The 21,076-nt window shown below is 42.1% G+C and overlaps 1 protein-coding gene across 1 annotated transcript in view; it reads left to right on the top strand.

Moving 5' to 3' along the window:
* CHSY1 (chondroitin sulfate synthase 1) overlaps positions 1-21,076 on the top strand; it is a 99,009-nt gene continuing 77,933 nt past the window's right edge. Inside the window, exons 1-2 of the mRNA XM_074966550.1 lie at positions 1-420; positions 12,528-13,023. Coding sequence (XP_074822651.1) covers positions 107-420; positions 12,528-13,023 — 810 coding nt within the window. The 5' untranslated portion in view covers positions 1-106. The remainder of the gene's footprint in view (positions 421-12,527; positions 13,024-21,076) is intronic.

The raw sequence follows: 21,076 nt of genomic DNA, 5'->3' as shown, positions 1-21,076 counted from the left end.
GGCAGGGGCACCCCTTGGCAGAAGCCGGGGCGTCGGCGCTCCGTGGAGCGGGCCAGGGGCGCGGTGTATTTTGGGGGGCCAGCGTGTGTCGGGCAGCGAGTGGGGAATGGCTGGCAGAAGCCGCCGCTCCTGGCTCAGCGTGTTGCTAGGACTCATCCTGGGCTTCATCCTGGCCTCAAGACTCATCCTGCCCCGCGCCGCGGAGCTGAAGAAAGCGGGACACCGGCGGAAGGCGAGCCCGGAGGGCTGCCGGCTGCAGCAGGGCGGGGGGCTGCTGCGCAGGGACTCCCGGGGGACGCTGCTCTGGCCCCAGGACCCCGCAGAGCGCCAGGACGACATCCCGCCGGCCAGCAACTTCCTCTTCGTGGGGGTCATGACAGCCCAGAAATACCTGCAGAGCCGGGCGGTGGCTGCCTACAGGTGAGGGCTGCAGCCCTGCCTTGTGCTCCTCCAGCATTGTGTGGGGCAGGGTCTCCCCCCCTTGCACCCCTTCTCTGTCCTCCCCCTCCACCAGTGCACGGGGTAGGGTCCTCGCTTGTGCATCCCCACTGTGTCCTCCATCACAGGGTCTTCCCCCGGGCACCCCTTCTCTGTCCTCCCCCTCCATCACAGAGTCTCCCTCTTGCGCACCCCTTGTCTGTCCTTTCCCTCAGGCAGTGCATGTGGCAGGGTCTACCTCTCGCACACCTCTTCTCTGTCCTTCCTGTCTCGCAATGCGTGGGGCAGGATCCCCCCTGTGAACCCCTTTTCTATCCTTCCCTTCCAGTAGTGCATGGGGTAGGGTCCTCCCTTGTGCACCCTTTCTTTGTTTTTCCCTCCCCCAGCAGTGTGTGGGGTAGGGTCTTTCCTTCCGCCTCCCGGGGCCCTTCTGTTCTGTGTTCTCATATCCTCCTCCACATGCTTTGGGCATGCTGTCCTTGTTCTGGCTGACCCTATTATTATGCTGCTCTAGGCATAGGGCAGCCCTCCCCTTCAATATGACTTCTTTGGCATATCTAGCTCCTCATCAGTGAAGAAGGTAGTTACTGGAGTAGGGGTGGGTACAGTGGGAGGGAAATATGTATGGGGATTTGCTTTATGCCCCCTTTTCCTTTGCATGTTAGCCTACATCTGTTAAGTGGATAAAGTCCCTATAGGGGGTGTGCAGAGAGGAGAGTGTCTGTGAGGGGGAATGTGCTTTATAGTGCTCTCCCTTATCTGGGTTCTTTTGTATGTGCAGTTTCCCATCTGTTAAATGGATAAAGTCACTAGCCTTGCAGGGGAAGGGGGAGATCTTGTTTTATTATTCCCCTCTCGACATCTCTAACCTACTGCACAGATTCAGGGGGTCTTGCTGCTAACCAGCTGCTTTGTATTCTGACAGATGGGATCTATAAGTATCTAGAGTCTCTTCAGCAATCTTGACTTGCTGTGTATTTGAAGGCGTTTTTTGTAATGGCATTACATGCCTGTGGGTGACTCTGTCCATATTATCAACATCAATGGGGTTTATAAAAAGAGCCTCCATATAGATCAACCTGGAGGAAATCTTGAAATATGCATTCTGAGCTGCTGCTGGGTTTCTCACTAAGTAGGAAGACATCTGCACTGTACAGACACCAGTGTCTGACTTACACTTTGCTCTGCCTTGATACCTGTTAAGCCTCAAAATGCCAGTTAAAAGTTGCTTCAGGTGCTACACCTCCACGCTAATCTTCTGTGGTTCTTACAATCACATTTTCCTATTATTAAAATAGCTTTCCTCTCCCCTGGTGCTGTCTGGCAGACCCACACAAACAGCAGGAGAAATCGACAAAGGCACTGTGTGTTTCTGGGCAGTTTCACTTGTTCCTAAAGTAGTGTCAAATGGATCAGAGGAAACTGAAAAAATACAAATTTTTCAGTTGTAGCCATTTTTGTTGCTACTTGCAACAGTAGCAGGCAAATTCAGACAATGAGACCTTTTCCTCACAGGTTCTGACCCTTTAAGATTTAGGAGTTAACTAACTCTTGTTTGAGAGAACCCCTCAACAAAATTGAGGGCTACTTTGGAAATATAAGTTTGAGTTTGTTATAGAGCTTTCACCTTAAGGTTTTTCTTGGTTCTGGTTTGTTTGACTAGTTGCAATAAGTTGACAGTTTAAAAGAAGGAAATGCTCTTGCATCAGAATTAAACCGTCTACTCTGAGAATGATCAGTCTGATAACTGATTAGACTTCCACAAATATGTCAATACTCAGGTCTATTCAATTGCACTTTTCACTGGCATCCCTTATCCTTCATTAGGATATGCTCAGCTAACACTTTTGCACTGAACTCTGTTTGTTAAGATCTCTGGCACAGAAGTTTTTAGCAAAAACTGGTTTGAGATTGGAAGCTCTTCTTAAACCATATCTCATTTGAAAATAGGAGGGGGAAGTGAGTAACATGAAGAACAATGCTGTGGCGAGATCTGAACATTCGTGTGTGTGTGTGTGCGAATGAACTTAAACCTCTGTGTTCATTTCAAAATTGCCAGGGTCAGTCTGACAGTACTGTAACTTCCTTATGTTGAAACTTGATGAATGCACCCACTAGACCACTCCTTTGTGTCTTGTTTTAAGGGACATTATCTGGTAACTGTAACCCCAATTTACTGTTTAAATGAGGCTTAGCATACTATAGCTTCCAACATTTTAATATTGGTGGAAATGTTTTTTATTGAACTTCTGTTTAAAAAACAAAACAAAAAACATTCACCACAGGCGTGTTTAAACCAAATTTGTAGCATTGTGTAGGTGAAGTGTTCTGAATCTTTTCCATACTAAGACCCCATATTACAATAGAAAAATAGTTTTGGGACCACCTCTGTTCCCATCTAGCCATGAAGAAAGTGATCTCCAGGTTGAGAACATGGACAAAGTAAGTAGAAGACATAAATGGTAAAACACGGATTGTTTAATGTTCTTCAATTTTGATACTAACACAGGGAAGGAGATCTCTTAAACATATTTTAATTTGCAGTGTTCTCTGATTAGATTACGTTCTTCAGGGCAGGGGTCCTCTTTTTGCTAGGCATAACAATGTAGCCTGATCCATAAAGGGGACTCCGATATGCTACTGTAATACAGACAATAGTTGGAACATAGTAACAGATTTCATCACCAATCTCTGTCTATTAGAGCAGTCATCCCTTTGGCAAGAGTAGTCCCTGTGGTTCTAGAGAGTCTCTACTCTGCTGATGTGTCCTAGACGAAATGTGCTTGGTGCTTCAAACTTAAGCTAAAGGCAGATCTTGGAACGTCATGCCCCAAGGTCTGCTTCTGTAAGAGATCTGTAGTTAAGACCTAGCAACCTAACTTGGATGTTATAGTTTTTAATCTTTTATGCAGATGTATCTTAAATAAATTTCTGTATTTTGTATGTTAAAAATATTTGGCCTGTTCGATCAATAGGCTAGTGAAACTGAGCAAATAAGTGCTTTTCAGTGTTAGCAGAAATGGGAGCATCTGATTATAATGCCATAAAATGTCTTAAAGTGGAAGGGAATATTTAACACAAGGAATTGGCTAACTGGGCTCTTCAACATAGTAGCTCTGCTAGCTCAAACCTAGTTGGGTTGGGAATTTTGGAGAGGGAGGCGGTCATGAGAGATCTGTGGAAGATGTTCAAAGAGATGTTGGCATATGCAGCATTTACACGTTTGTAGTTACTAATATAGGACCTGAATCTGCATCCATTACACTGGGTAGTAGCCATGCAGGTAATCCCATTGACTTCAGTTGTCCTGCTACTTATGTGGGTCAGGCTTGCAGAACTTGATCCATAGGGTAAATGTGCGGGAGAGATGCACACTGACAGATGTTGGGTAAAGGTGGAGAGAAGAGAAAAGCCTTCAGCGAGCAAAATAATGCGCAACCTGGAAGAGGAACTGGGTAGTCCCCCCAAAATTGGTGCTTTTTTGAGAGATTCAGTAGTCACCAAATGGGCAAGATCTGAGAGCTATTACCATTGTGAGGAGTCTAAAAGCATTTTTCACCCTGCTGTGCATTTAAAAAAAAAAAAGGCCCAGAGATAAGAACACACTTTCCTTTGGCTAAAAGAAACCTTAGATGGCTTATGATTGCCATGGTACACTCCACTAGACAATTAAGATTATTAAATTGACACAGCATCACAGTAAGATGAATTGATGGTTGCCGCAAGGAAAGTGGGGAAGCCCTTAGCAAGGAATTCTGGTATTACCATCTTAAGAGTTGCAGAGACTGGCTAATATGATTTCAATAGTTGTGGAGGAGCCAAAGGTGCAGGGAGCTGAAAATCTCCAAACTATTTTAGCTCTAAGGCTTTAGTTGAAAAAAGTAGTTGCAAATATTTACCAGGGACCAAAGAACAAAATGTACACTGTCCCTTGCTGCTGTTAATCCACTTATGGTTAGGAAGAACTTGAGCAGTGCACTTCCTGAAAAGCTTTGTCAGTCATTTCAGTGAGTTGCTAGTAGGAGAAGTGGGCCTGTTGAATTTTCGGAAGCTCTAAATAGTGCTCTGGTAGCATAAGAGGCAGAGTGTAGTAGGCATTTGCTTTAAACTGTTATTCCATCTGACAAACAGATTAGCAGAAACTGTGTCTTAGAAGGCCACTAAAATACAACATAGGAAACAGATTTGATCACCCTTGCTGTGACCATGTAAATCAGGGAGGAGGTTGGAAAGTCAGAAAGAGTATAGGTATAGGGACTGACTAACAAAGGCATGAGGCCAAGAAAAAGGATGCCAATAAATGTTAATGGTTGAGTGGCGGGAAGTTATCCTGAAGGGTTCACAGAAGGGAGAAAATCCGCCAGTAGACTAAGTACCAGAGGATTCCAAAGTCTGTTGTTAGTAGAAGGTCTGGACAAAGATGTCTTGTAAATGGAATAGCAGCAGTAGTCAATTTTGCCAAACACTAGACCCACTCATTTATTTTGCACGTCAGTTCTATTGACTGGGAAATTTGGAGAGTAGTTAACTTTTAACACAATTAATGTGTAGGAGGCATCAAACTTTGAGAACCAAGCTGAATGTTAGTTTTCTCTACACTGAACTGTGTAATTGAGGAACAAAAAACAGAGATATGGTCGTTAAAGGACCATGAAAGAGCGATGCCATTCTGCTTATGGATAATGTTGTGCAGTACCTCATGCCCAAACTTGCCTATTTCAAACGTTGCGTGGAAGATTCTAAGGTAAGGCACTTATTCAAGAGACTGCATTTTGAACACATTGTCATGCTGTTGTTATATCTTATAGGAAATAGATTGCTGAGAAAGCTAAATACTGCTTAGAAAAGCTGCAACAAAAGGCAGCCAAAAGGATTTGGGGTCTAAGAGTGTAGTGTGTCTTCTATGCCTGAGCCCAGGGCTGTCCATTGCAAGAGTAAAATACAGGCTCTTTATCTGCAGGCCCCGGAATCTGCAGATAAAGATTGGGATTCCTCTTATTGGGTTGGGATTCCTCTTATTGGGTCCTTTTAGGGCAACTAGTTAGATACTGTGGTGGGCGGTGGAGTATACACTTTTTTTATATTTGGGAAAATGTCATTTGCTTCCAATTCAGATTATGTTAAGTGAATCCAGATATGTTTTAATCAAAATAATTGGAATGAGAGAGAAAATATCAATGCAAACAATAAAAGTTCTTTTTATGGTCTGGTCATATGCCATAGTGAGGGTATAAGACTTCTGGGAGGACATTAATATTTATTACAGTGACCCAAAATCTGCAATATACTCTACAGAACAAATAATATATTTTGGGAGCAACCACCTGTTATACTTCTGAGGTAAAGAGGAGACCTAGGCACTGGCTTTCCCACCTAAAATTGATTGTAGGAGCACTTTTATGTAAATTATAGGCACACTTGTACATTTACCCAGATGCTATAAATTGCACCTGCATATACTTGTAAGTGCAGAATTGGAGGCTGAACTCCAACCCTTCTGGAAATGAGGGCCCTAGATTAGCTTTTCTTAGCTTTGGAAGGGGAGACTTTAAGGAGTACAGCAGACCATTCAGGCTCTCTGGCAGCTTTCTGCAGGATAGCATGGCTGGTAGCTTTAAAAAGAAATTTCCTATCAAGATATAAACTCCTAGAGATCTTCTCTGGTAAGAGGGGAGACAGAATTGTATGTGGTGGTCAAGATCAATAGTTTGCACTTTGTTGATGTAAATAACCCTATCAATACTAGTGTAAAATTCTTCAGTGCTGAAGTGGATCAGCATATAAATATCTTTAAATTTTAAAAACCCTTACACTAGTGGCACCACAGATACTTAGTACCAGAGCCACATCTGCTACCAATGCTGCTTTTTCAGCATGACATTCATAGGTGAGTTAAGCTGATTTCTTACTTAGAAGTAAGGCACTCAGTGGAGAGAACTAGTCCATCATTTAGAAACAGAGTTGCTCAGAACTAGTCTTAATTCAAGGCTCCATGGTGTATTCAAGAAATCATTTTCCCAGCTTCATTAACTTGCTGAGGCATTGACAAATTGTTTTCTTTGGCATAATTATACAATGCAAGTGTTTCTCAAAACTCTAAATGGGTTCCTTGGTCTCTTGCAAGTGAAGTTCCCAGCAGAATCAGGCAAAAATGGAATACTTTTTTTCTTTAATCCTCTTTGATTTGGGACAACTCTCTGTGTAATAAATATTCTAGATTATTGTGCTTTTTTATGAGTGTTCACTGGAGATAATGAAGCAAGAATTTGTTTTGGAAACTGAAGATGAGGAAAAATTCCAGATCTAGGACATGCCAAGTCCCAACTGCTAAGTGCATACATTATTACTAACACCACCATAACTGTATTAATGGTTTCTTTTTAGGAAGTATTTAATTCCTGGTTATAGTAGTTGTTGACTTTGTAGCCCTAACATGTTTTTGTATACACCTTAGTTTGTGTCTTCAAAAGATTATATGCACTTGATTTACACTGATTTATTTTTTAACAGCTTTCTGTGGAGAACCCTTGTACCTGACCAGCTGTACAAATCATGTGACTTTCACACAATTGGCTATATATGCGTGCAAAGAAAAGTTTCATCTGACTCAAAAAAGTAATGACGTTATGACAGCTAGCCTTAATGCACTACATTAAGTGTCTTCATTCTAAAGGAAGATTGCTCAACTCTTTTGTTTAAATTATGACGTTGGTATTTCATGCTTCTGGATTGTCAGAATTGTGTGTGTCTTGCATGCTGTGTGAACTAGTATTTCTCAGTGTCATGCACATCTTCAACACTTCTCCCAAAAAAACCCAACAACCATATGGACCTAATCCTTCAAATCTTGACTCATGCAGTATTCCTGTTCACATATGTAAAGATTCTACCTATGAGAGAGGGTTGGGCTCTCACAGAGCAGTTCTGTTATGTGGTTTTTGAATACTGATGTTCAGTAGCCACTAACGTTTTCCTGATCTACCTTTGTACGGTGTCTAGTGTGTACCTGGCTGAGGCCTTTAGGGACTACTGCGGTACAGATGATTGATAATCCTGGTAACACCAACTTCGGCTACCTGGCTGTAGAAGTGTTGTGACCACATTTCCTTAACCAAAGGAGTCTGATTGGGGAACTGGAGGGTGGGGGCAGAGTATGGGCCTTCTCTGAAAATATCCATTTTTTGGTTTTTATTACTAAGCTTCAGGCCTAGTTCTGCAAACCTTTTAATAAATAGTTCTCACTTATGTGAACAGTACAAGCGAAGCAAATGGGACTGCTCATGTGAGTAAATACTGTTCAGGCCACGGGAGGGGAAAGAGAACAAAGGCCCGTGACTGTGAAGTCTTATGAGTTAGGACACTGCCTATAACTGAAGATCAAGCAAAAGAAATAAACCTAAGGATTCTAGACTGAATTGGAATAGTAGCTCTGAAATTGTTAAACTTGGTTTTACACTTTACAAGTTGGCTCTTCAATGACTTAAAGTTAAGAGGCTTGAAGTAGCTTTGAACAAAATTCCATGTTTATAATAATTATTTTTGTCTTTTGATAGACAAATCTTTCAAATGTCAGATATGGCTGATCAAATAAATTCAGGTTTGATTCTATTAGATGTAATAAACATGTATCCTGAACTTAAATTTTTCTGTTCCTGTACTTTCTGAATAAGTGGATGCATGAGAAAATAAGTTATGCATATCAAATGTCATCTGCCACTAATTCCGACAGTAAGAAGCAGCAGGTGGTGTTCTCCAGATGTTTTGGCCTCTGATGACTGACTCTTTTATTCAAAAGGCCTTAAGTGAGCTTCTATAAGTCACCTGTACCAAAGTTCAAATATGTGCTGAAAGCCACTATCCTGAGTTAAGATGACTTCTTATCTTAGAAATCACATTAATTTAGGAAATGATTAAGGTATACTCCAACTGTAGTTCCACCAAAAATATTATCTAGGGCAACTGGCTTTGGGCCAAGGGATATTCTGCAGTTTGAACACTTAAAAACCCTGTCTTAGAGTTTTACTGATGCACGCTGCTGTTCCACCTCGAGCAACGAGGAGCTATTCCCTACCAGTGCTCACATAAGTGTTGATATGAAAGAACTTAAACTGGGAGGGCTGAGAGCACCTTCAAACATGGGAAATAACAGACACAGCATTGCTTTACATAGCTGAGTACTCTTCTAAAACATCTGGACTGTGGAGGATCATTAGCTAGGAGCTTTAAAGTGCAGAGAACATCCTGCGCTGTCCATAGTTCATCAATTAGAGAGTGCTGACTTTTCATGGTGCAGGGAGTGAGCTGGAAAATTATTGGCTTCCTTAAAGGAAAAAGACAATAAACTGAAGGAGTTATAAGGACCTCATCTTGCCACTTTATTAAATGAATCTGTCTGGGAAGTGGCTTGGTTCAGTATAAAAGCAGCATTGGGAACAGATAACAACAGATGCTTTTGATTATTGTGATTCCCAACAGCTTTTGTTCTACAATTCTACATTTAAATTTGTCACAGTGCACTTTTTGACTAATGTTGGTCAAAAGGCTTCTTCACTTGGTTTTTAAATTTAAATTTATGCTGGGATATTTCACTCGTAAACCACCAGATATTAGCATGCAAAAAGCTATGTATGGTCTGCTTTCATTTTACTTAAAAGGGAGTAGAAGATCAATCTAAATGTGATTACCAAAGAATTAACAAAGAAACTGACTAGTTCCTGAAAACTTAAGATGTGGGTGTTTGCTTAAAACTATCTGATTTTCCCCACTTCAGTTGAATGGTTTCATAAACTGTAGCTTATGCATTGATGACTATGGGTATGTCTACACGGCAAAGAAAAATTCACGGCTGGCCCGTGCCAGCCGACTTGGGCTTGTGGGGCTTGGACTGCGGGGCTATTTCATTGCTATGTAGAATTCATAGACTTCTGGGCTTAGGCTGGTGCCTCTGCTCTAGGACCCTGCGAGGTGAGAGGCTCCCAGAGCCCAGGCTCTAGCCCAAGCCTGGAAACCAACACAGCAAGGAAGCAACCCCGCAGCCTGAGCCCTGTGAGCCTGTGTCAGAAGGCATGGACCAGCGGCAGATTTTTCTTTGCTGTGTAGACATACCGTAAAGATCTGATTCAGCTCTGACTGAAGTCATTGGGATTCTTTCCATTGACTTCAACTGGATGTTAATTTCCTAAAATACACTGGACACTTGACTAATAAATCCAGATTTAAATAAGTGTATCCTTTTAAATGATTGTGGCTTTTTAAAATTAAAATTTTTGTGATGAGCAGACTTCAAATACCATTTTATTTCTAAATGGAACTTTTTGTTTAATTTTACCTGAATATTTTTAAATGAGGTCTCAAAGCCCTGGTCTATGCTAGGTGGGGGGATCGATCTAATTAGGCAACGTACTTAGACCTACTCATCACGGCATCTTCACTTCGGTGAGTCAACTGCTGCCGCTTCCCCGTCGACTCTGCCTCCACCTCTCAAGTCAGAGGAGTAGGGGAGTCGATGGGAGAGTGCTCGGGGGTCGATTTATCGTGTCTAAACTAGATCCGATAAATTGATCCCCACTGGATCAATTGCTGCCTGCCGATCTGGTGGATAGTGTAGACATAACCCTCGTGGCTAATGCTGTAGATTTCGGATCGTTTAAATGATCCAAACACATCCTACTCTATTTGTAATCTAAAAAATTGTGGTTGGAAGCACCTGGTATAAATAGAACTGTTACATTTAAGGAACACTATTCTTTTTCACACCTCAAGAATGTTTTCACGGCTGATTCTGAATGCAGATTATGGTCTGAACAAAGCTGCCAAACATAACTAGAAAGTAACTCCTATAGAAGGAACGACTGTCCAGTTACTGATTAAAACTGCATTCCATGTCTTTCTACACAGAATACTCTTTCCTCTTTGTGAGCAGCAATTGCATTAAACAAATCCCAGTGATCTAAAAGTCATAAGTTTCTAAGAGCAAGGATGTAAAACGTTTAATAGCTGCATAACTTAAAATGTCTCTAGAGAGTCTTTGCTTGACTGTGACTCAGAAGAGGTGTAAAGAGGAGTCCTCCTAAGCGTAAAGAGGCCAGCTGCCCATGTACATAAGCGCTAGGCAGGCTTTGCTAGAGGTTGCTGGTGAAGTCTGAAGACCGATGCTATGTCTTTACACAGCTCTACACAAATGAGGGCTCCTGGCTGGAAGAGTGGCTGATATTCCATAGGCCCTGTCTATATTGCTGATCCCATTTCCTCTCCCAGCTCCCTGTCTCATGAGACATCCCCTTTATGCTTGGAAAAGCCTGCCATTTCTTGTCCACAAATACCCATTCCTATTTAAACCCCACTTCTTTCCTAACCTCTTTAGGGGAGTATGGGTCTGTCGTCTTCTGGGAGCTGATCCACATCAGAAGTAGGAGATCCATAAATGTCTTAAGTGACTTAGGAGTGCTAGTTCTATTGAAAGCCATTTTAAGTATCTTTGTCCTGTTTGAAAATCCCATCCTTTAATTCTTTAGCTGAAGTGGTAGAGTATCATGGTTTTAGCTCTGCAGGGTCCTAGGTTCAAACCCTGCTGTCAACCCAAGTGGTGGCTGTTACCTTTTTAACCCTCCATTTCAATTGTCCTTTCTCTTCCTTTTGGTTTCTTTTGCTGTGTTTGTGAACTAGAAGCTGAGCTTGTGGGATCATGGAACACTTAATATCAGAACTTTGAGTAGGACTTAAAAAAAAATCTGCATTCCCATTCTCCAGAGACTGATACAAAATGTGGCTGTGAGGGGTAATACCATGGTAAGAAGAGAAGTCCATCTGTTAGGATTCTACTGTGCTGCTATTCATGCCCCATTCTTTGGGGCTGCTTTTCCATAAGCCTCCAGCTGGTAGGGGGCAGATGAGTTTGAGGTGACCTTTCCTGTTTCTTCCCCTGCATAATGGGTTGCTGCATGGAAGAAAGATCTCTTCCTCCATCAGAGCCTACCTATTCAATCTGCCAGCTCCTGGGTGGAAAACACCACTAGTTTACCCATCTGTCCTAGAGTCTTTCCTTCTGTGGGGTACAGACTTTTCATAAGTTAATGCAAAAAAATGGTCATCTGTTCATTCTGCACCTCTGAAACTATAGATTAACCTAGGCACCAGTGGACAGAAGTAGGGACTGAAAAATGTGCAGGGAAACTTTTCATCTACACAAAATTAGCTTCAAACTGTTCTGTCATCTGCACAAACTTGAAAATACATTCTTAGTAATTAAAAGAAACTTATTTTCCTAAATTTTGCAAAAACTTTCGGGGTGGGGGGGAGGAAGGTAGTAGCTTAAACAAAGTCAGTATCTAGGAGGTCCCAAATGTTGTTCTTCCCTCTGCATCTGACTGGTATTCATACTTTACAGTTATATAGTCCTTTGTAAGGACTCTAGATGGTACTTTCAAGGGCACTCAGGATTAGCCTAACATAGTTCCCTTTGACTTCAATGGGAGTCTTATGCCCAATGTCAGTGGGGACAGAGTTAGGCTAACACTGAGCACTTTCTGAAAATTCCACATTTAGTTTTGGAGGAGCTTGATTGTTAGCCCATCTTGAAACTAGAAACTTAAGCTCAGAAGCATGTCATGTTGGAATAGCTTGGACGTCGTATATCAAACTTCATTGCACCCCTCTGACAACAAAAATAACTACATGACACACCCACACCCTGTGTGCCTGAGGGCTTCAGTCCTAGGCAGCAGGGCCTTAGCCTGAGGCCCACTGCCCAGGGCGGAAGCCCATGGGCTTTGGCGTCAGCCTCTGGTGGTGGGGCTTGAGCTTTAGCCCTTGGCCCCACTGAGTCTTAACGCCAGCCCTGGTGACCCCATTAAAGCAGGATAGCAACCCACATTGGAGTTGCAACTCACAGTTTGAGAACTGCTGTCTTATATGGTTCTTACCACTGTACGTGACTATCGCTTTTATGGAAGGAAGACCGCATTTCAAGAGAATTAAAAAGGGAGGAAATTCTTAAAACAAATGGTCCTCCTGAGTCACTTTTTCCTGTATGTTTGACTTGTACTGTGATGTGCTCTGTCTATAAACTTAACTTTGTATTTTCATTCTAGAACCTGGTCCAAAACCATTCCTGGCAAGGTCGAATTCTTCTCCAGTGAGGGTTCTGACACCTCTGTTCCAATCCCAATAGTGCCGCTACAAGGCGTGGATGACTCCTACCCACCCCAGAAGAAATCCTTTATGATGCTCAAGTACATGCATGACAACTACTTGGACAATTACGAATGGTTTATGAGAGCAGATGATGATGTTTACATTAAGGGGGACAGACTGGAGAGCTTCCTTAGGAGTTTGAACAGCAGTGAACCCCTCTTCCTTGGGCAGACTGGGCTTGGCACTACCGAAGAGATGGGGAAACTGGCCTTGGAACCTGGTGAGAACTTCTGCATGGGAGGACCTGGCGTGATCATGAGCCGGGAGGTGCTGCGCAGAATGGTGCCTCACATTGGAGAGTGCTTGCAAGAGATGTACACCACTCATGAGGATGTGGAAGTGGGAAGATGTGTGCGGAGATTTGCAGGAGTGCAGTGTGTCTGGTCTTATGAGGTAAGAACATGAACACAAGAAATGAGGCATGTGGGGGCGAAAGGTGTGATGTTTTGTACAGGATAATAGCATGTCCCAAACACAAGCAAATGGGATATGGCCTACCTGACATCTAATTTTGTATAATATAAATTTAAAATCGGTTAAAGTAGTTCTGGATATTGCACCTGTCCCAGAGTTCCCCTGCTTTTCTTTCTAGCTTTACAATAAAATTGTCCTATTGCTCTTGAAAATAATTTTTCTCCTTCCTGTCATCCTGTGAAACCCCCACACGAATGGATATGTGACTTCACGGAGAAAAATGTCTCCTAAATGAACCAAACTGGGGGAAATCTGGTAACTAGTCTACCCTTTCAGTTACACTACTCTTGGATGTTAATTTGTTATATATATATATATATATATATATTTTTTAAAAAGTCTTCAGGTAGAGGTGTGACATGTAAGCTGAGTGTCTCATAGTTTTACCATCCCTGTGCTGTGAGGTAAGAATATTCATCACCCCCGTTTTACAAATAGAAACTTGAGGGGAAAGCTAAATCAAAGTGGTGTCTTTCTTTCTGTCTTGTTTTAGTTTATCAAATGGGGCTCAGCATTCACAAGCCCGTATGAATTTAATAGGGAGCTGCAGGTGCTCACCACCTCTGAAATTAGGTCCCTGAGTGATTTGCTGACTGTCAGAGCCATGAGTGGGTGTTCTTGGTTTCTAGTTTGTGCTTAACCAACTTGTCTGTGAGATCAGTATTGAAAACTAATGGAAAACCAGACTGCTTACCAGTGTTGGAGCACACAAGGCCTATAGACCTGTAAAATAATTACATGTATCTGTCTTAGTCTTTCACTCAATGTATACCTATTGCCAAACAAATGTTTAATCTCTCAAGCATTTAACATTGTCACACTGCATGCAGTTCTGAGTCTGCAGATAATTAAACATGAAACTGCCTACAGGGAAGTGTCTACAGCTCAGGTATGGTTCTGTTACTTGTTGGATATTTGCTGATTCCTGCTGTTGGACTTGTGGGTGGAGACTGGTCTTCAGAGGGGCTTATCCTCCCCCTCCCTTTTCCCTCCCCTGTCCCTTCCCCCCACCTGTACTGACAGCCACTGATATCTGCCCAAGGAGATCTGATTGCAGCTTCAGGATCTCAAAAACCCCACAACCTGCTGTTTACAATGCTGTTTATTATTTACACTTTGTTATCCTCATGGACAATTCAGATCCATACAGTTCTCTAGGCTTCAAAGTTTGGTTGTAAATGTTGCAGAAGAATAATTCTGTTCAGCTACTTACATTGGAGTTTTTTAAAAAAATACAGTGGAATCACTTCCATCAATCTGTAGTTCTGTAAAAGCCTGTCCCTACAGAATCTAAATATGTGGCCAAACATGAGTTCAGTTCTCTTTAAAGGGACACCAACTTAATCACACTTGGAAAGAACACTGAAGATTACTTCCGATAAAAGGTCAGAGGAAGATTGCTTTACACTCATATATTTTTGTTCCAAGGGCTTACTCTTTGTGTTCTGGCAGCTCTGTGTATAGTTTCCCCTAACTGTGAGCTCTCACATAGGAAAAGGGGGAGCTTTTTTTAAAAAAAGAAAATTGTAAAACCACAGAAATTGACAGAGGGACTTGAGTCAGAGATAGTACCTGAAGCTGTTACTAACTAATTGACTTGGAAGCTATTATTAACTAAGTGACTTGGTTTCATTTTGACAGCAAGTCAGTTTAAATTTTTGAAATAGTTACTGATTGCTTCTCCTGAGAAGTTACCATTTAGTGCCTTGTGGGCCCAATTGGAGCTCAGTGGAGTCAATAGGCATTGGATCAGGTCCTTGAGATGGAGAGAGCTTTTCAACTGCATTCATCTTGGCACGTGTAGATGTTTTATATATAAAAAATGAAATCTGGACACCGGCGAAGATGAGCTCTGGAATGGCAGTGGTGCTGTCACTTCTTCTATATTTCTAGACCTGAAATGATTTACTAGTGTGGTAGGTGCTTTACAGAGAAAGGATCAAACCACTTTTTTCTTAGTTCTCCTATTTAAAATAGTTATTGGGCCTAGAGCAGACGATTGTAACAACTTCCATGTAAATAGCTACATCAGGTATCACTTGAAACTATTAAATGCTCAAATCCTGGTCCGATTGAAACAAATAGCAAAACAGCCATTGATTTCAGTAGGACCAAAATTTGGCCTGAAATCTTGAATCATTTTTAGAGCTGTCACACTTTGAGGAGGTAAGAGAAACAAAATAAAAAAGTGAGTGACATGTAGCAGAACTAGACTGCTAATAATGCTGAGGAAAAGCAAAATGCTTGAGCATTTTTAAGCTATTCAGAATGTTGTCTTCTCTCAGATGTGGTGGATTGTCTAAAATTAGTATGTGTGGAGGGGGAAAATAGCACAAACTCTTAAAAATTACCCCTGCAGTGTGAGTGAGAATGTAAGGTTTAGTGTTCTTCGGGAGAGAGGGAGAGGGAGGAATGGCTGGGTAGCAGTTTCAATTATGAAAGCACATTACTGCTTTAGGGAGTAGCTGTACTTTCATTTCACTGAGGGCTTTTTAATTTAAAAATTGTCATACTTTGGTCTTTGATCTGATTCCCTCAGTGCCCAGACAACTGAATTAAATGTGCCTAGGGAATGTTATGTAAAATAAAACAATGGCTCTGTTAAGCAATGCAACTGCCTTAACCAGCTGTGTTAGGAAAGGTTAGTGTTTAAACAACATTTTCCATGTCTTAACTTTATTCATGAGTGTCAAGCAAGAGATCACTATGGCTAAAATGCAATGCATTGTATTGCAACAGACTTTGGGTGGAAGGAAGTTTTATTCCATCCCCTGCCTTCTGGGGGTGTTAGTATTGCATTCTTTAGGATACCTCAAATTAGTTCCCTCTTTACAGTTCTTGTAGGGCTTAGCAAATTAGACTCTAATTGCTTTAAAAAAAAAAAAAAAAAAAGTTCCTTGCTCATAACTTCCATTTAGAAGAGTTCCAAAGAGCTTTAATGGCCCAAATCTTGAAGCCCCTATTCATGTGAGTAATTTCACTGATGTCAGTAGGGGCTGCTTGCATGAGCAAGTGTTTACCAGTACTTTGCCATACATTTGTGGAACATCGTTGGGGAAAACTCTGCTAGGCCCTGTATTTTCCCCCTTCTACTCTCCATTGCTGTTACCCTTATTGACACCCTGGGGGTCACATGTATTTTGATAACTGCAACCACCTCTTCTCCCTCTCCCTTTTAACTCCAGCCACCACCAAAACAGTCATCTTCTGTCCTGACCATTAGGCACCCCTCTACTGCTGCATCAAAGCTCTGTCCCAGCCTACATGTCTGGTCCTGGATCCTCGTGTTCCTCCTGTACCTTCTGCTTGATCAAAGATATCAGCCTCAAAACCCATCTTGTTTCATTCTTGTATTCGGTGCTGACTTCTGTGCTGCCTCTTACTCATGAAGTGCACTCCACTAAGCTATCAACCTTCTTCATTACAAATCTCATGTAAACCCACTACTTCCATGATGCCCACAAGACAAGTTGTGAATAAACTTTGTTGACCTGAATGCTTGGGGGTGTGTGTGTGTGTGGGGGGGGGGCGATAGCACTGTCGATTGTTCCTCTCTCTGGGTTTTATCCTTTCGCTGGTGTGTCTGAGGTTGTAAAATCTCTTTTTATCAGTGATTGTTCCTTTTCTTTGTGTGTGGTAGAGTGCTGAACCTGTCATTTGTGCTTAACAAGCAACTATGAAATGCAGCCACCTCCTAGGGTCAATGGGAGTAACCACTCAACAATTAGGGCACAACACATTGCATGACAGCAGGGGGAGAGGACAAATTATACCAAGGATGAACAGGGCCATGGAATATCATATGTCCACAGAGAACAGACAGGACCTAGGTTATAAGGTCTTTCTTTCAAAACCTGACACCCCTTCCCATCCCCAGCATAAAGTATGTGGAGCTTAATTTACCTACGTTGGGGAGGATAAAGGGCTGAGTTGATCCCATGAGGACTGGACCCCACAGTCCTAGAGAATCTAGGTATTTCAATCTTAAAGGGATGATGCCAGGGCTGAGGCGAGAATGTTTGATATACGTGTGATAAAATCTTCTCTTTCGCAATTAGTTTACTACTTTGCATTTGTCTCTGCTTGGAGAGTGAAGACTGGCTAGTTCAGTTTCTGCCTTAGTGCAACATTGTGCCAGTGTACCAATTTCAGTTGCTCATACTGAAGAAAGCTGGCTTCCGTTCTGATGCAAAGCTATTGCAATGCCTTCATTTTTTAAAGAAAAGTCACTTTTCTATTTTGAGTTTCATTTATTTTGAGTTTCATTTTGAGTCTTGTATTTTCTTTAGCAACATCTCACCCATGGGGTCATCTTTCAGTAGCAGGTGATGCATTTTTTTTTTAGTTGCTCTTGCCATAAAAATACTATGTAAAGAGTTCCATTCCTGTTCACAGGAATCCTGATCACTTTTATCCAAGTTATTCACAACTGCTGGTACAGGTGAGTCGCATCATATGCATATTTAACTTACGCGAATTCAACTATATGCGCTCGGCAAAAAAAAAAAAAAGAAAAATAACAAGATACCTGTAAATAGTGTGGGCGATTCCACCCACCATTCCACTCAATGAGCGTATGCCCCGGTGTGAGCATGAGATGGGAGACGTGAATCTGCTGTTCACTCGGTCGGTCTGAGTTCCCGCGTGACTCTCATAGTGTGAGCATCTTGCCACGCTGAGTGTGATTCTAGTGTTTAAAGATACTGTAAGTATTTTTCGTACAACATGGCCCCTAAACGCAAGCCAGCTACTTCGTCTGGCGCGCAACCGAAGAAACAGCGATCTGTTCCAACGCTGGAGGAAAAACTGGCTGTGTTGGATTTATTGGGAGACGGTATGTTGGTCTCCAACGCAGCACATAAATATGGTTGCAACGAATCTAGCATCCGTGCCATCAAGATTTGAAAGAGAGAAGTTCATCAAGCCGTGGCATCAAGTGCTCCAATAATTGCTAAGGTGACAAGCTAGGTGCGTGATAAGACTTTAGTGAAGACTGAAAAGACATTAAACTTATGGCTGGAAGACATGAACCATAAATGTGTGCCTATCGATGGCAACACGTTGCAAGAAAAGGCTCTTCACGCTGTTCAAACCTCCTGCTGAAGAGGGACAGCCTTCTCATGAGAAGGAATTCAAAGCCAGCCAAGGTTGGCTTAACAGTTTTAGGAACCGCTTCAACCTCAAAAATGTGCAGACTACCTGTGAAGCTGCATCTGCCAATGAAGAGGCAGCAAAAGCCTACCCCGAACAATTAAAGAAAATCATAGAAGAAAAGGGTTATCTTCCGGAACAAGTTTTTAATGCTGACGAGACTGGGCTCTTCTGGAAAAAAATGCCCAACCGCACTTACACTTCGAAATCAGAAAGACAAGCCCCTGGCTTCAAAGCGTCTAAAGACCGTGTGACTGCGGTGTTTTGTGGCAATGCGGTTGGGCATTTAATAAAGCCGGGCTTGCTCTACAGGGCTGCAAATCCCCATGCCCTAAAAGGCAAGAACAAAAATCTCCTGCCTGTGTTCTGGCAATCAAATAACATGGATAAGACGCGACTCCACTGTAATTGGCAAAGCTGCAAGATATGCATCCAACTTTCTTCAGTTGTGTTATAAACCATTTGTGCCATTTTGCCCTCTCATAGTGTCAAACGCTTTTCTTTCCTCCTATTACAGTGATTGGTGCAGAATAAGAACCTAGACAGTGTTGTGCCCTGGTGAAAGTCTCTTACTGGAAACTTCAGTTTTCAAAAGAATAATGTTTTCAAAAGAATAATCATGTAACACTTTTCTATTTTAACTAGACCTGAAAAGTCATTTTAAAAAATGTATTGGTCCATGTGTCTTAATAGAAACTCCATTTCCTAGTTTACCTAGCAGTATTGGGAGGGGAGTGCTTTCCACACCAAAGCATCAAAATAGAAAACATATTTTCAAAACGTCTTTACGTGTGAGAGGTAATGTAAAGGAAGCCAGGGAGAGTCGAGTGCTTTATATTATTGTATTCTGTTGTGGGTTGAGAAGAAGAAGTTTGTCAGATTCACATAAGTCCAATTATGAATCCTTAGTGGAAAGGAAATGTTTGGAAGAAGGGGGAGTCTTGCATTAGTATTTTTGTCTGGCCTTTTTCACTCAGATTTAAATGAGGATAATAGCTTCTCTGAAGTGCAGCTAACTAGAACAGGGTTTCCTTCTAAAACATTTGCATTGCATCAGATAGAGACGTAGGCATCCCCCCAAACGTTCCATTTCTGTATATAAGGCTCTCAAATGCGGGGGCAGGAGGAAAGTGTTTAGGGGCTCTAAAGTGGCCAGAAGTCAGAGAAATCCTGTGTTGGTTAGGGAGGGAAACAGCAAGTACTAGCACAAATATACAACTGTTAGTGTGTGACTAGTCTCCAGTTCTGTGGGTTTCTCTCCTGAGAAGGAAACTTCTCCTTCACTGTGTCAAAAAGGTATTGGAGACTAACTGGCTGACTGACTGGCAGTGCTGACGGGCTTCATGTGGCCCACTTAAAGCTTGATCCTATGCTACATTAACTTCAAGGGCAGAGCTTCTATTGACTCTCTGATGCTGCACCATTAGCCCCGATGAGATGATTTTATTGGAATACTCTGTACTTGCCTGTTTAGTCTAATAAATATTAAAATAGAGTTGTGAAGGCCTTTGAGAAGCAGGGTACAGCATGTGTCTTTGTTAACCTTGAGGACCAGTGTAGCATCATGTCAGTTCTTGAATTTGTCATCTCCAACATTTTTCCACAATGCTGAGTATCCACGACTCCAGCTGAGGTCAGTATTTCTGGAAATCAGGCCTTCAGTATTGCTTTACATCAGTATCTCTCTGACATGCAGTCCGTTCTGACATCAGGCCATGTACTACTTTAAAATGAACCTGTCTTTCAAAAACGTGGGTAGCCGGGTTATAAATTGATGCCATCGGTGTACGTGTTGCCATGTGTACCCATGCACAAGGTGCCTAGATGAATCTGATGCAGACCATCTGTATGTATGCCATGATTAGTTTGGAGAGAACCTTGAATTACTAAAGACTTTTAAACTGTAACTTTGATGGCACTGTCATTGAAAGGCTTCATGGAAGTCTGCTTTGTCTTTTTAAGAGCAATTCCATTTAGCATACAGGAGCTGAAGAATGGATTTCAAACATTGTGTGCATGGCTGAGGAGAAACGAGTACCTTGCAGGAGAGACAATGGACAAGAATAGGTGGTGACCATATGTAGGCAGGGGCAGAATTGCGCAAGGCCTTGGAAATGAGTGCAAAAAAACTTGACCTTGATGCGGCAGGCAATAGGGAACCAGTGAAGAGCTTGGGGGGAGGTAGAGGGAGGTGAGCAGAGCATCATAACTCTAAAAACAGCACTTTCGGCAGATTGGTGAGGGGAGAAGCAGGGAGGTCAAAGCTGAGGAAGCTTCTCCGTAGATGCAGGAAGGCCACAGGGTGGACAAGGGTTTCAGCATTTGGAATGGGAGGTAACTTAGGATTCACATCCAAACTGTAACTTCTACATCATCTAAGTTACTTAAAAGAAAGCAAAATCTGACTGAAAACTCATAAGCCTTTTCTTAGTAACTTCTGCAGTCGCAGATCAGCAAAGCCTTAAAGCAGAAGTTTGAGGTTTGTGAAGTATTTTGATTGCTTTGCTGTTTGAACCCAAAGACCCTGGAGACAGCTCCATTTTGTGTATGTGCAGTTTTAGCACAAATACTTTTTGACTCCTGGCCATGTTGTTGGGGGTGGGAGGAGGGAATTGTACGATGTGCACTTGTATCTGACTTGTACGTAATGTTGGGTTTTTTTGTTTGTTTTTGTTAGGGTTTGACCCAGTTTTCATGAGAATACAGAGGAATCTGCTCTTAGATGACCTATAGTAATGTCTAAGCTGACGGTTATAAAAATTTGAAAGTTGAACAATGAAATGTAGTCTCTGCTGATGCCAAGCATAAAAATAAAAGTACC

This window comes from Natator depressus, chromosome 10 (genome assembly GCF_965152275.1).
Source record: "Natator depressus isolate rNatDep1 chromosome 10, rNatDep2.hap1, whole genome shotgun sequence".
Lineage (NCBI taxonomy): Eukaryota > Metazoa > Chordata > Testudines > Cheloniidae > Natator > Natator depressus.
This window is presented reverse-complemented; position numbering and strand designations above follow the sequence as displayed.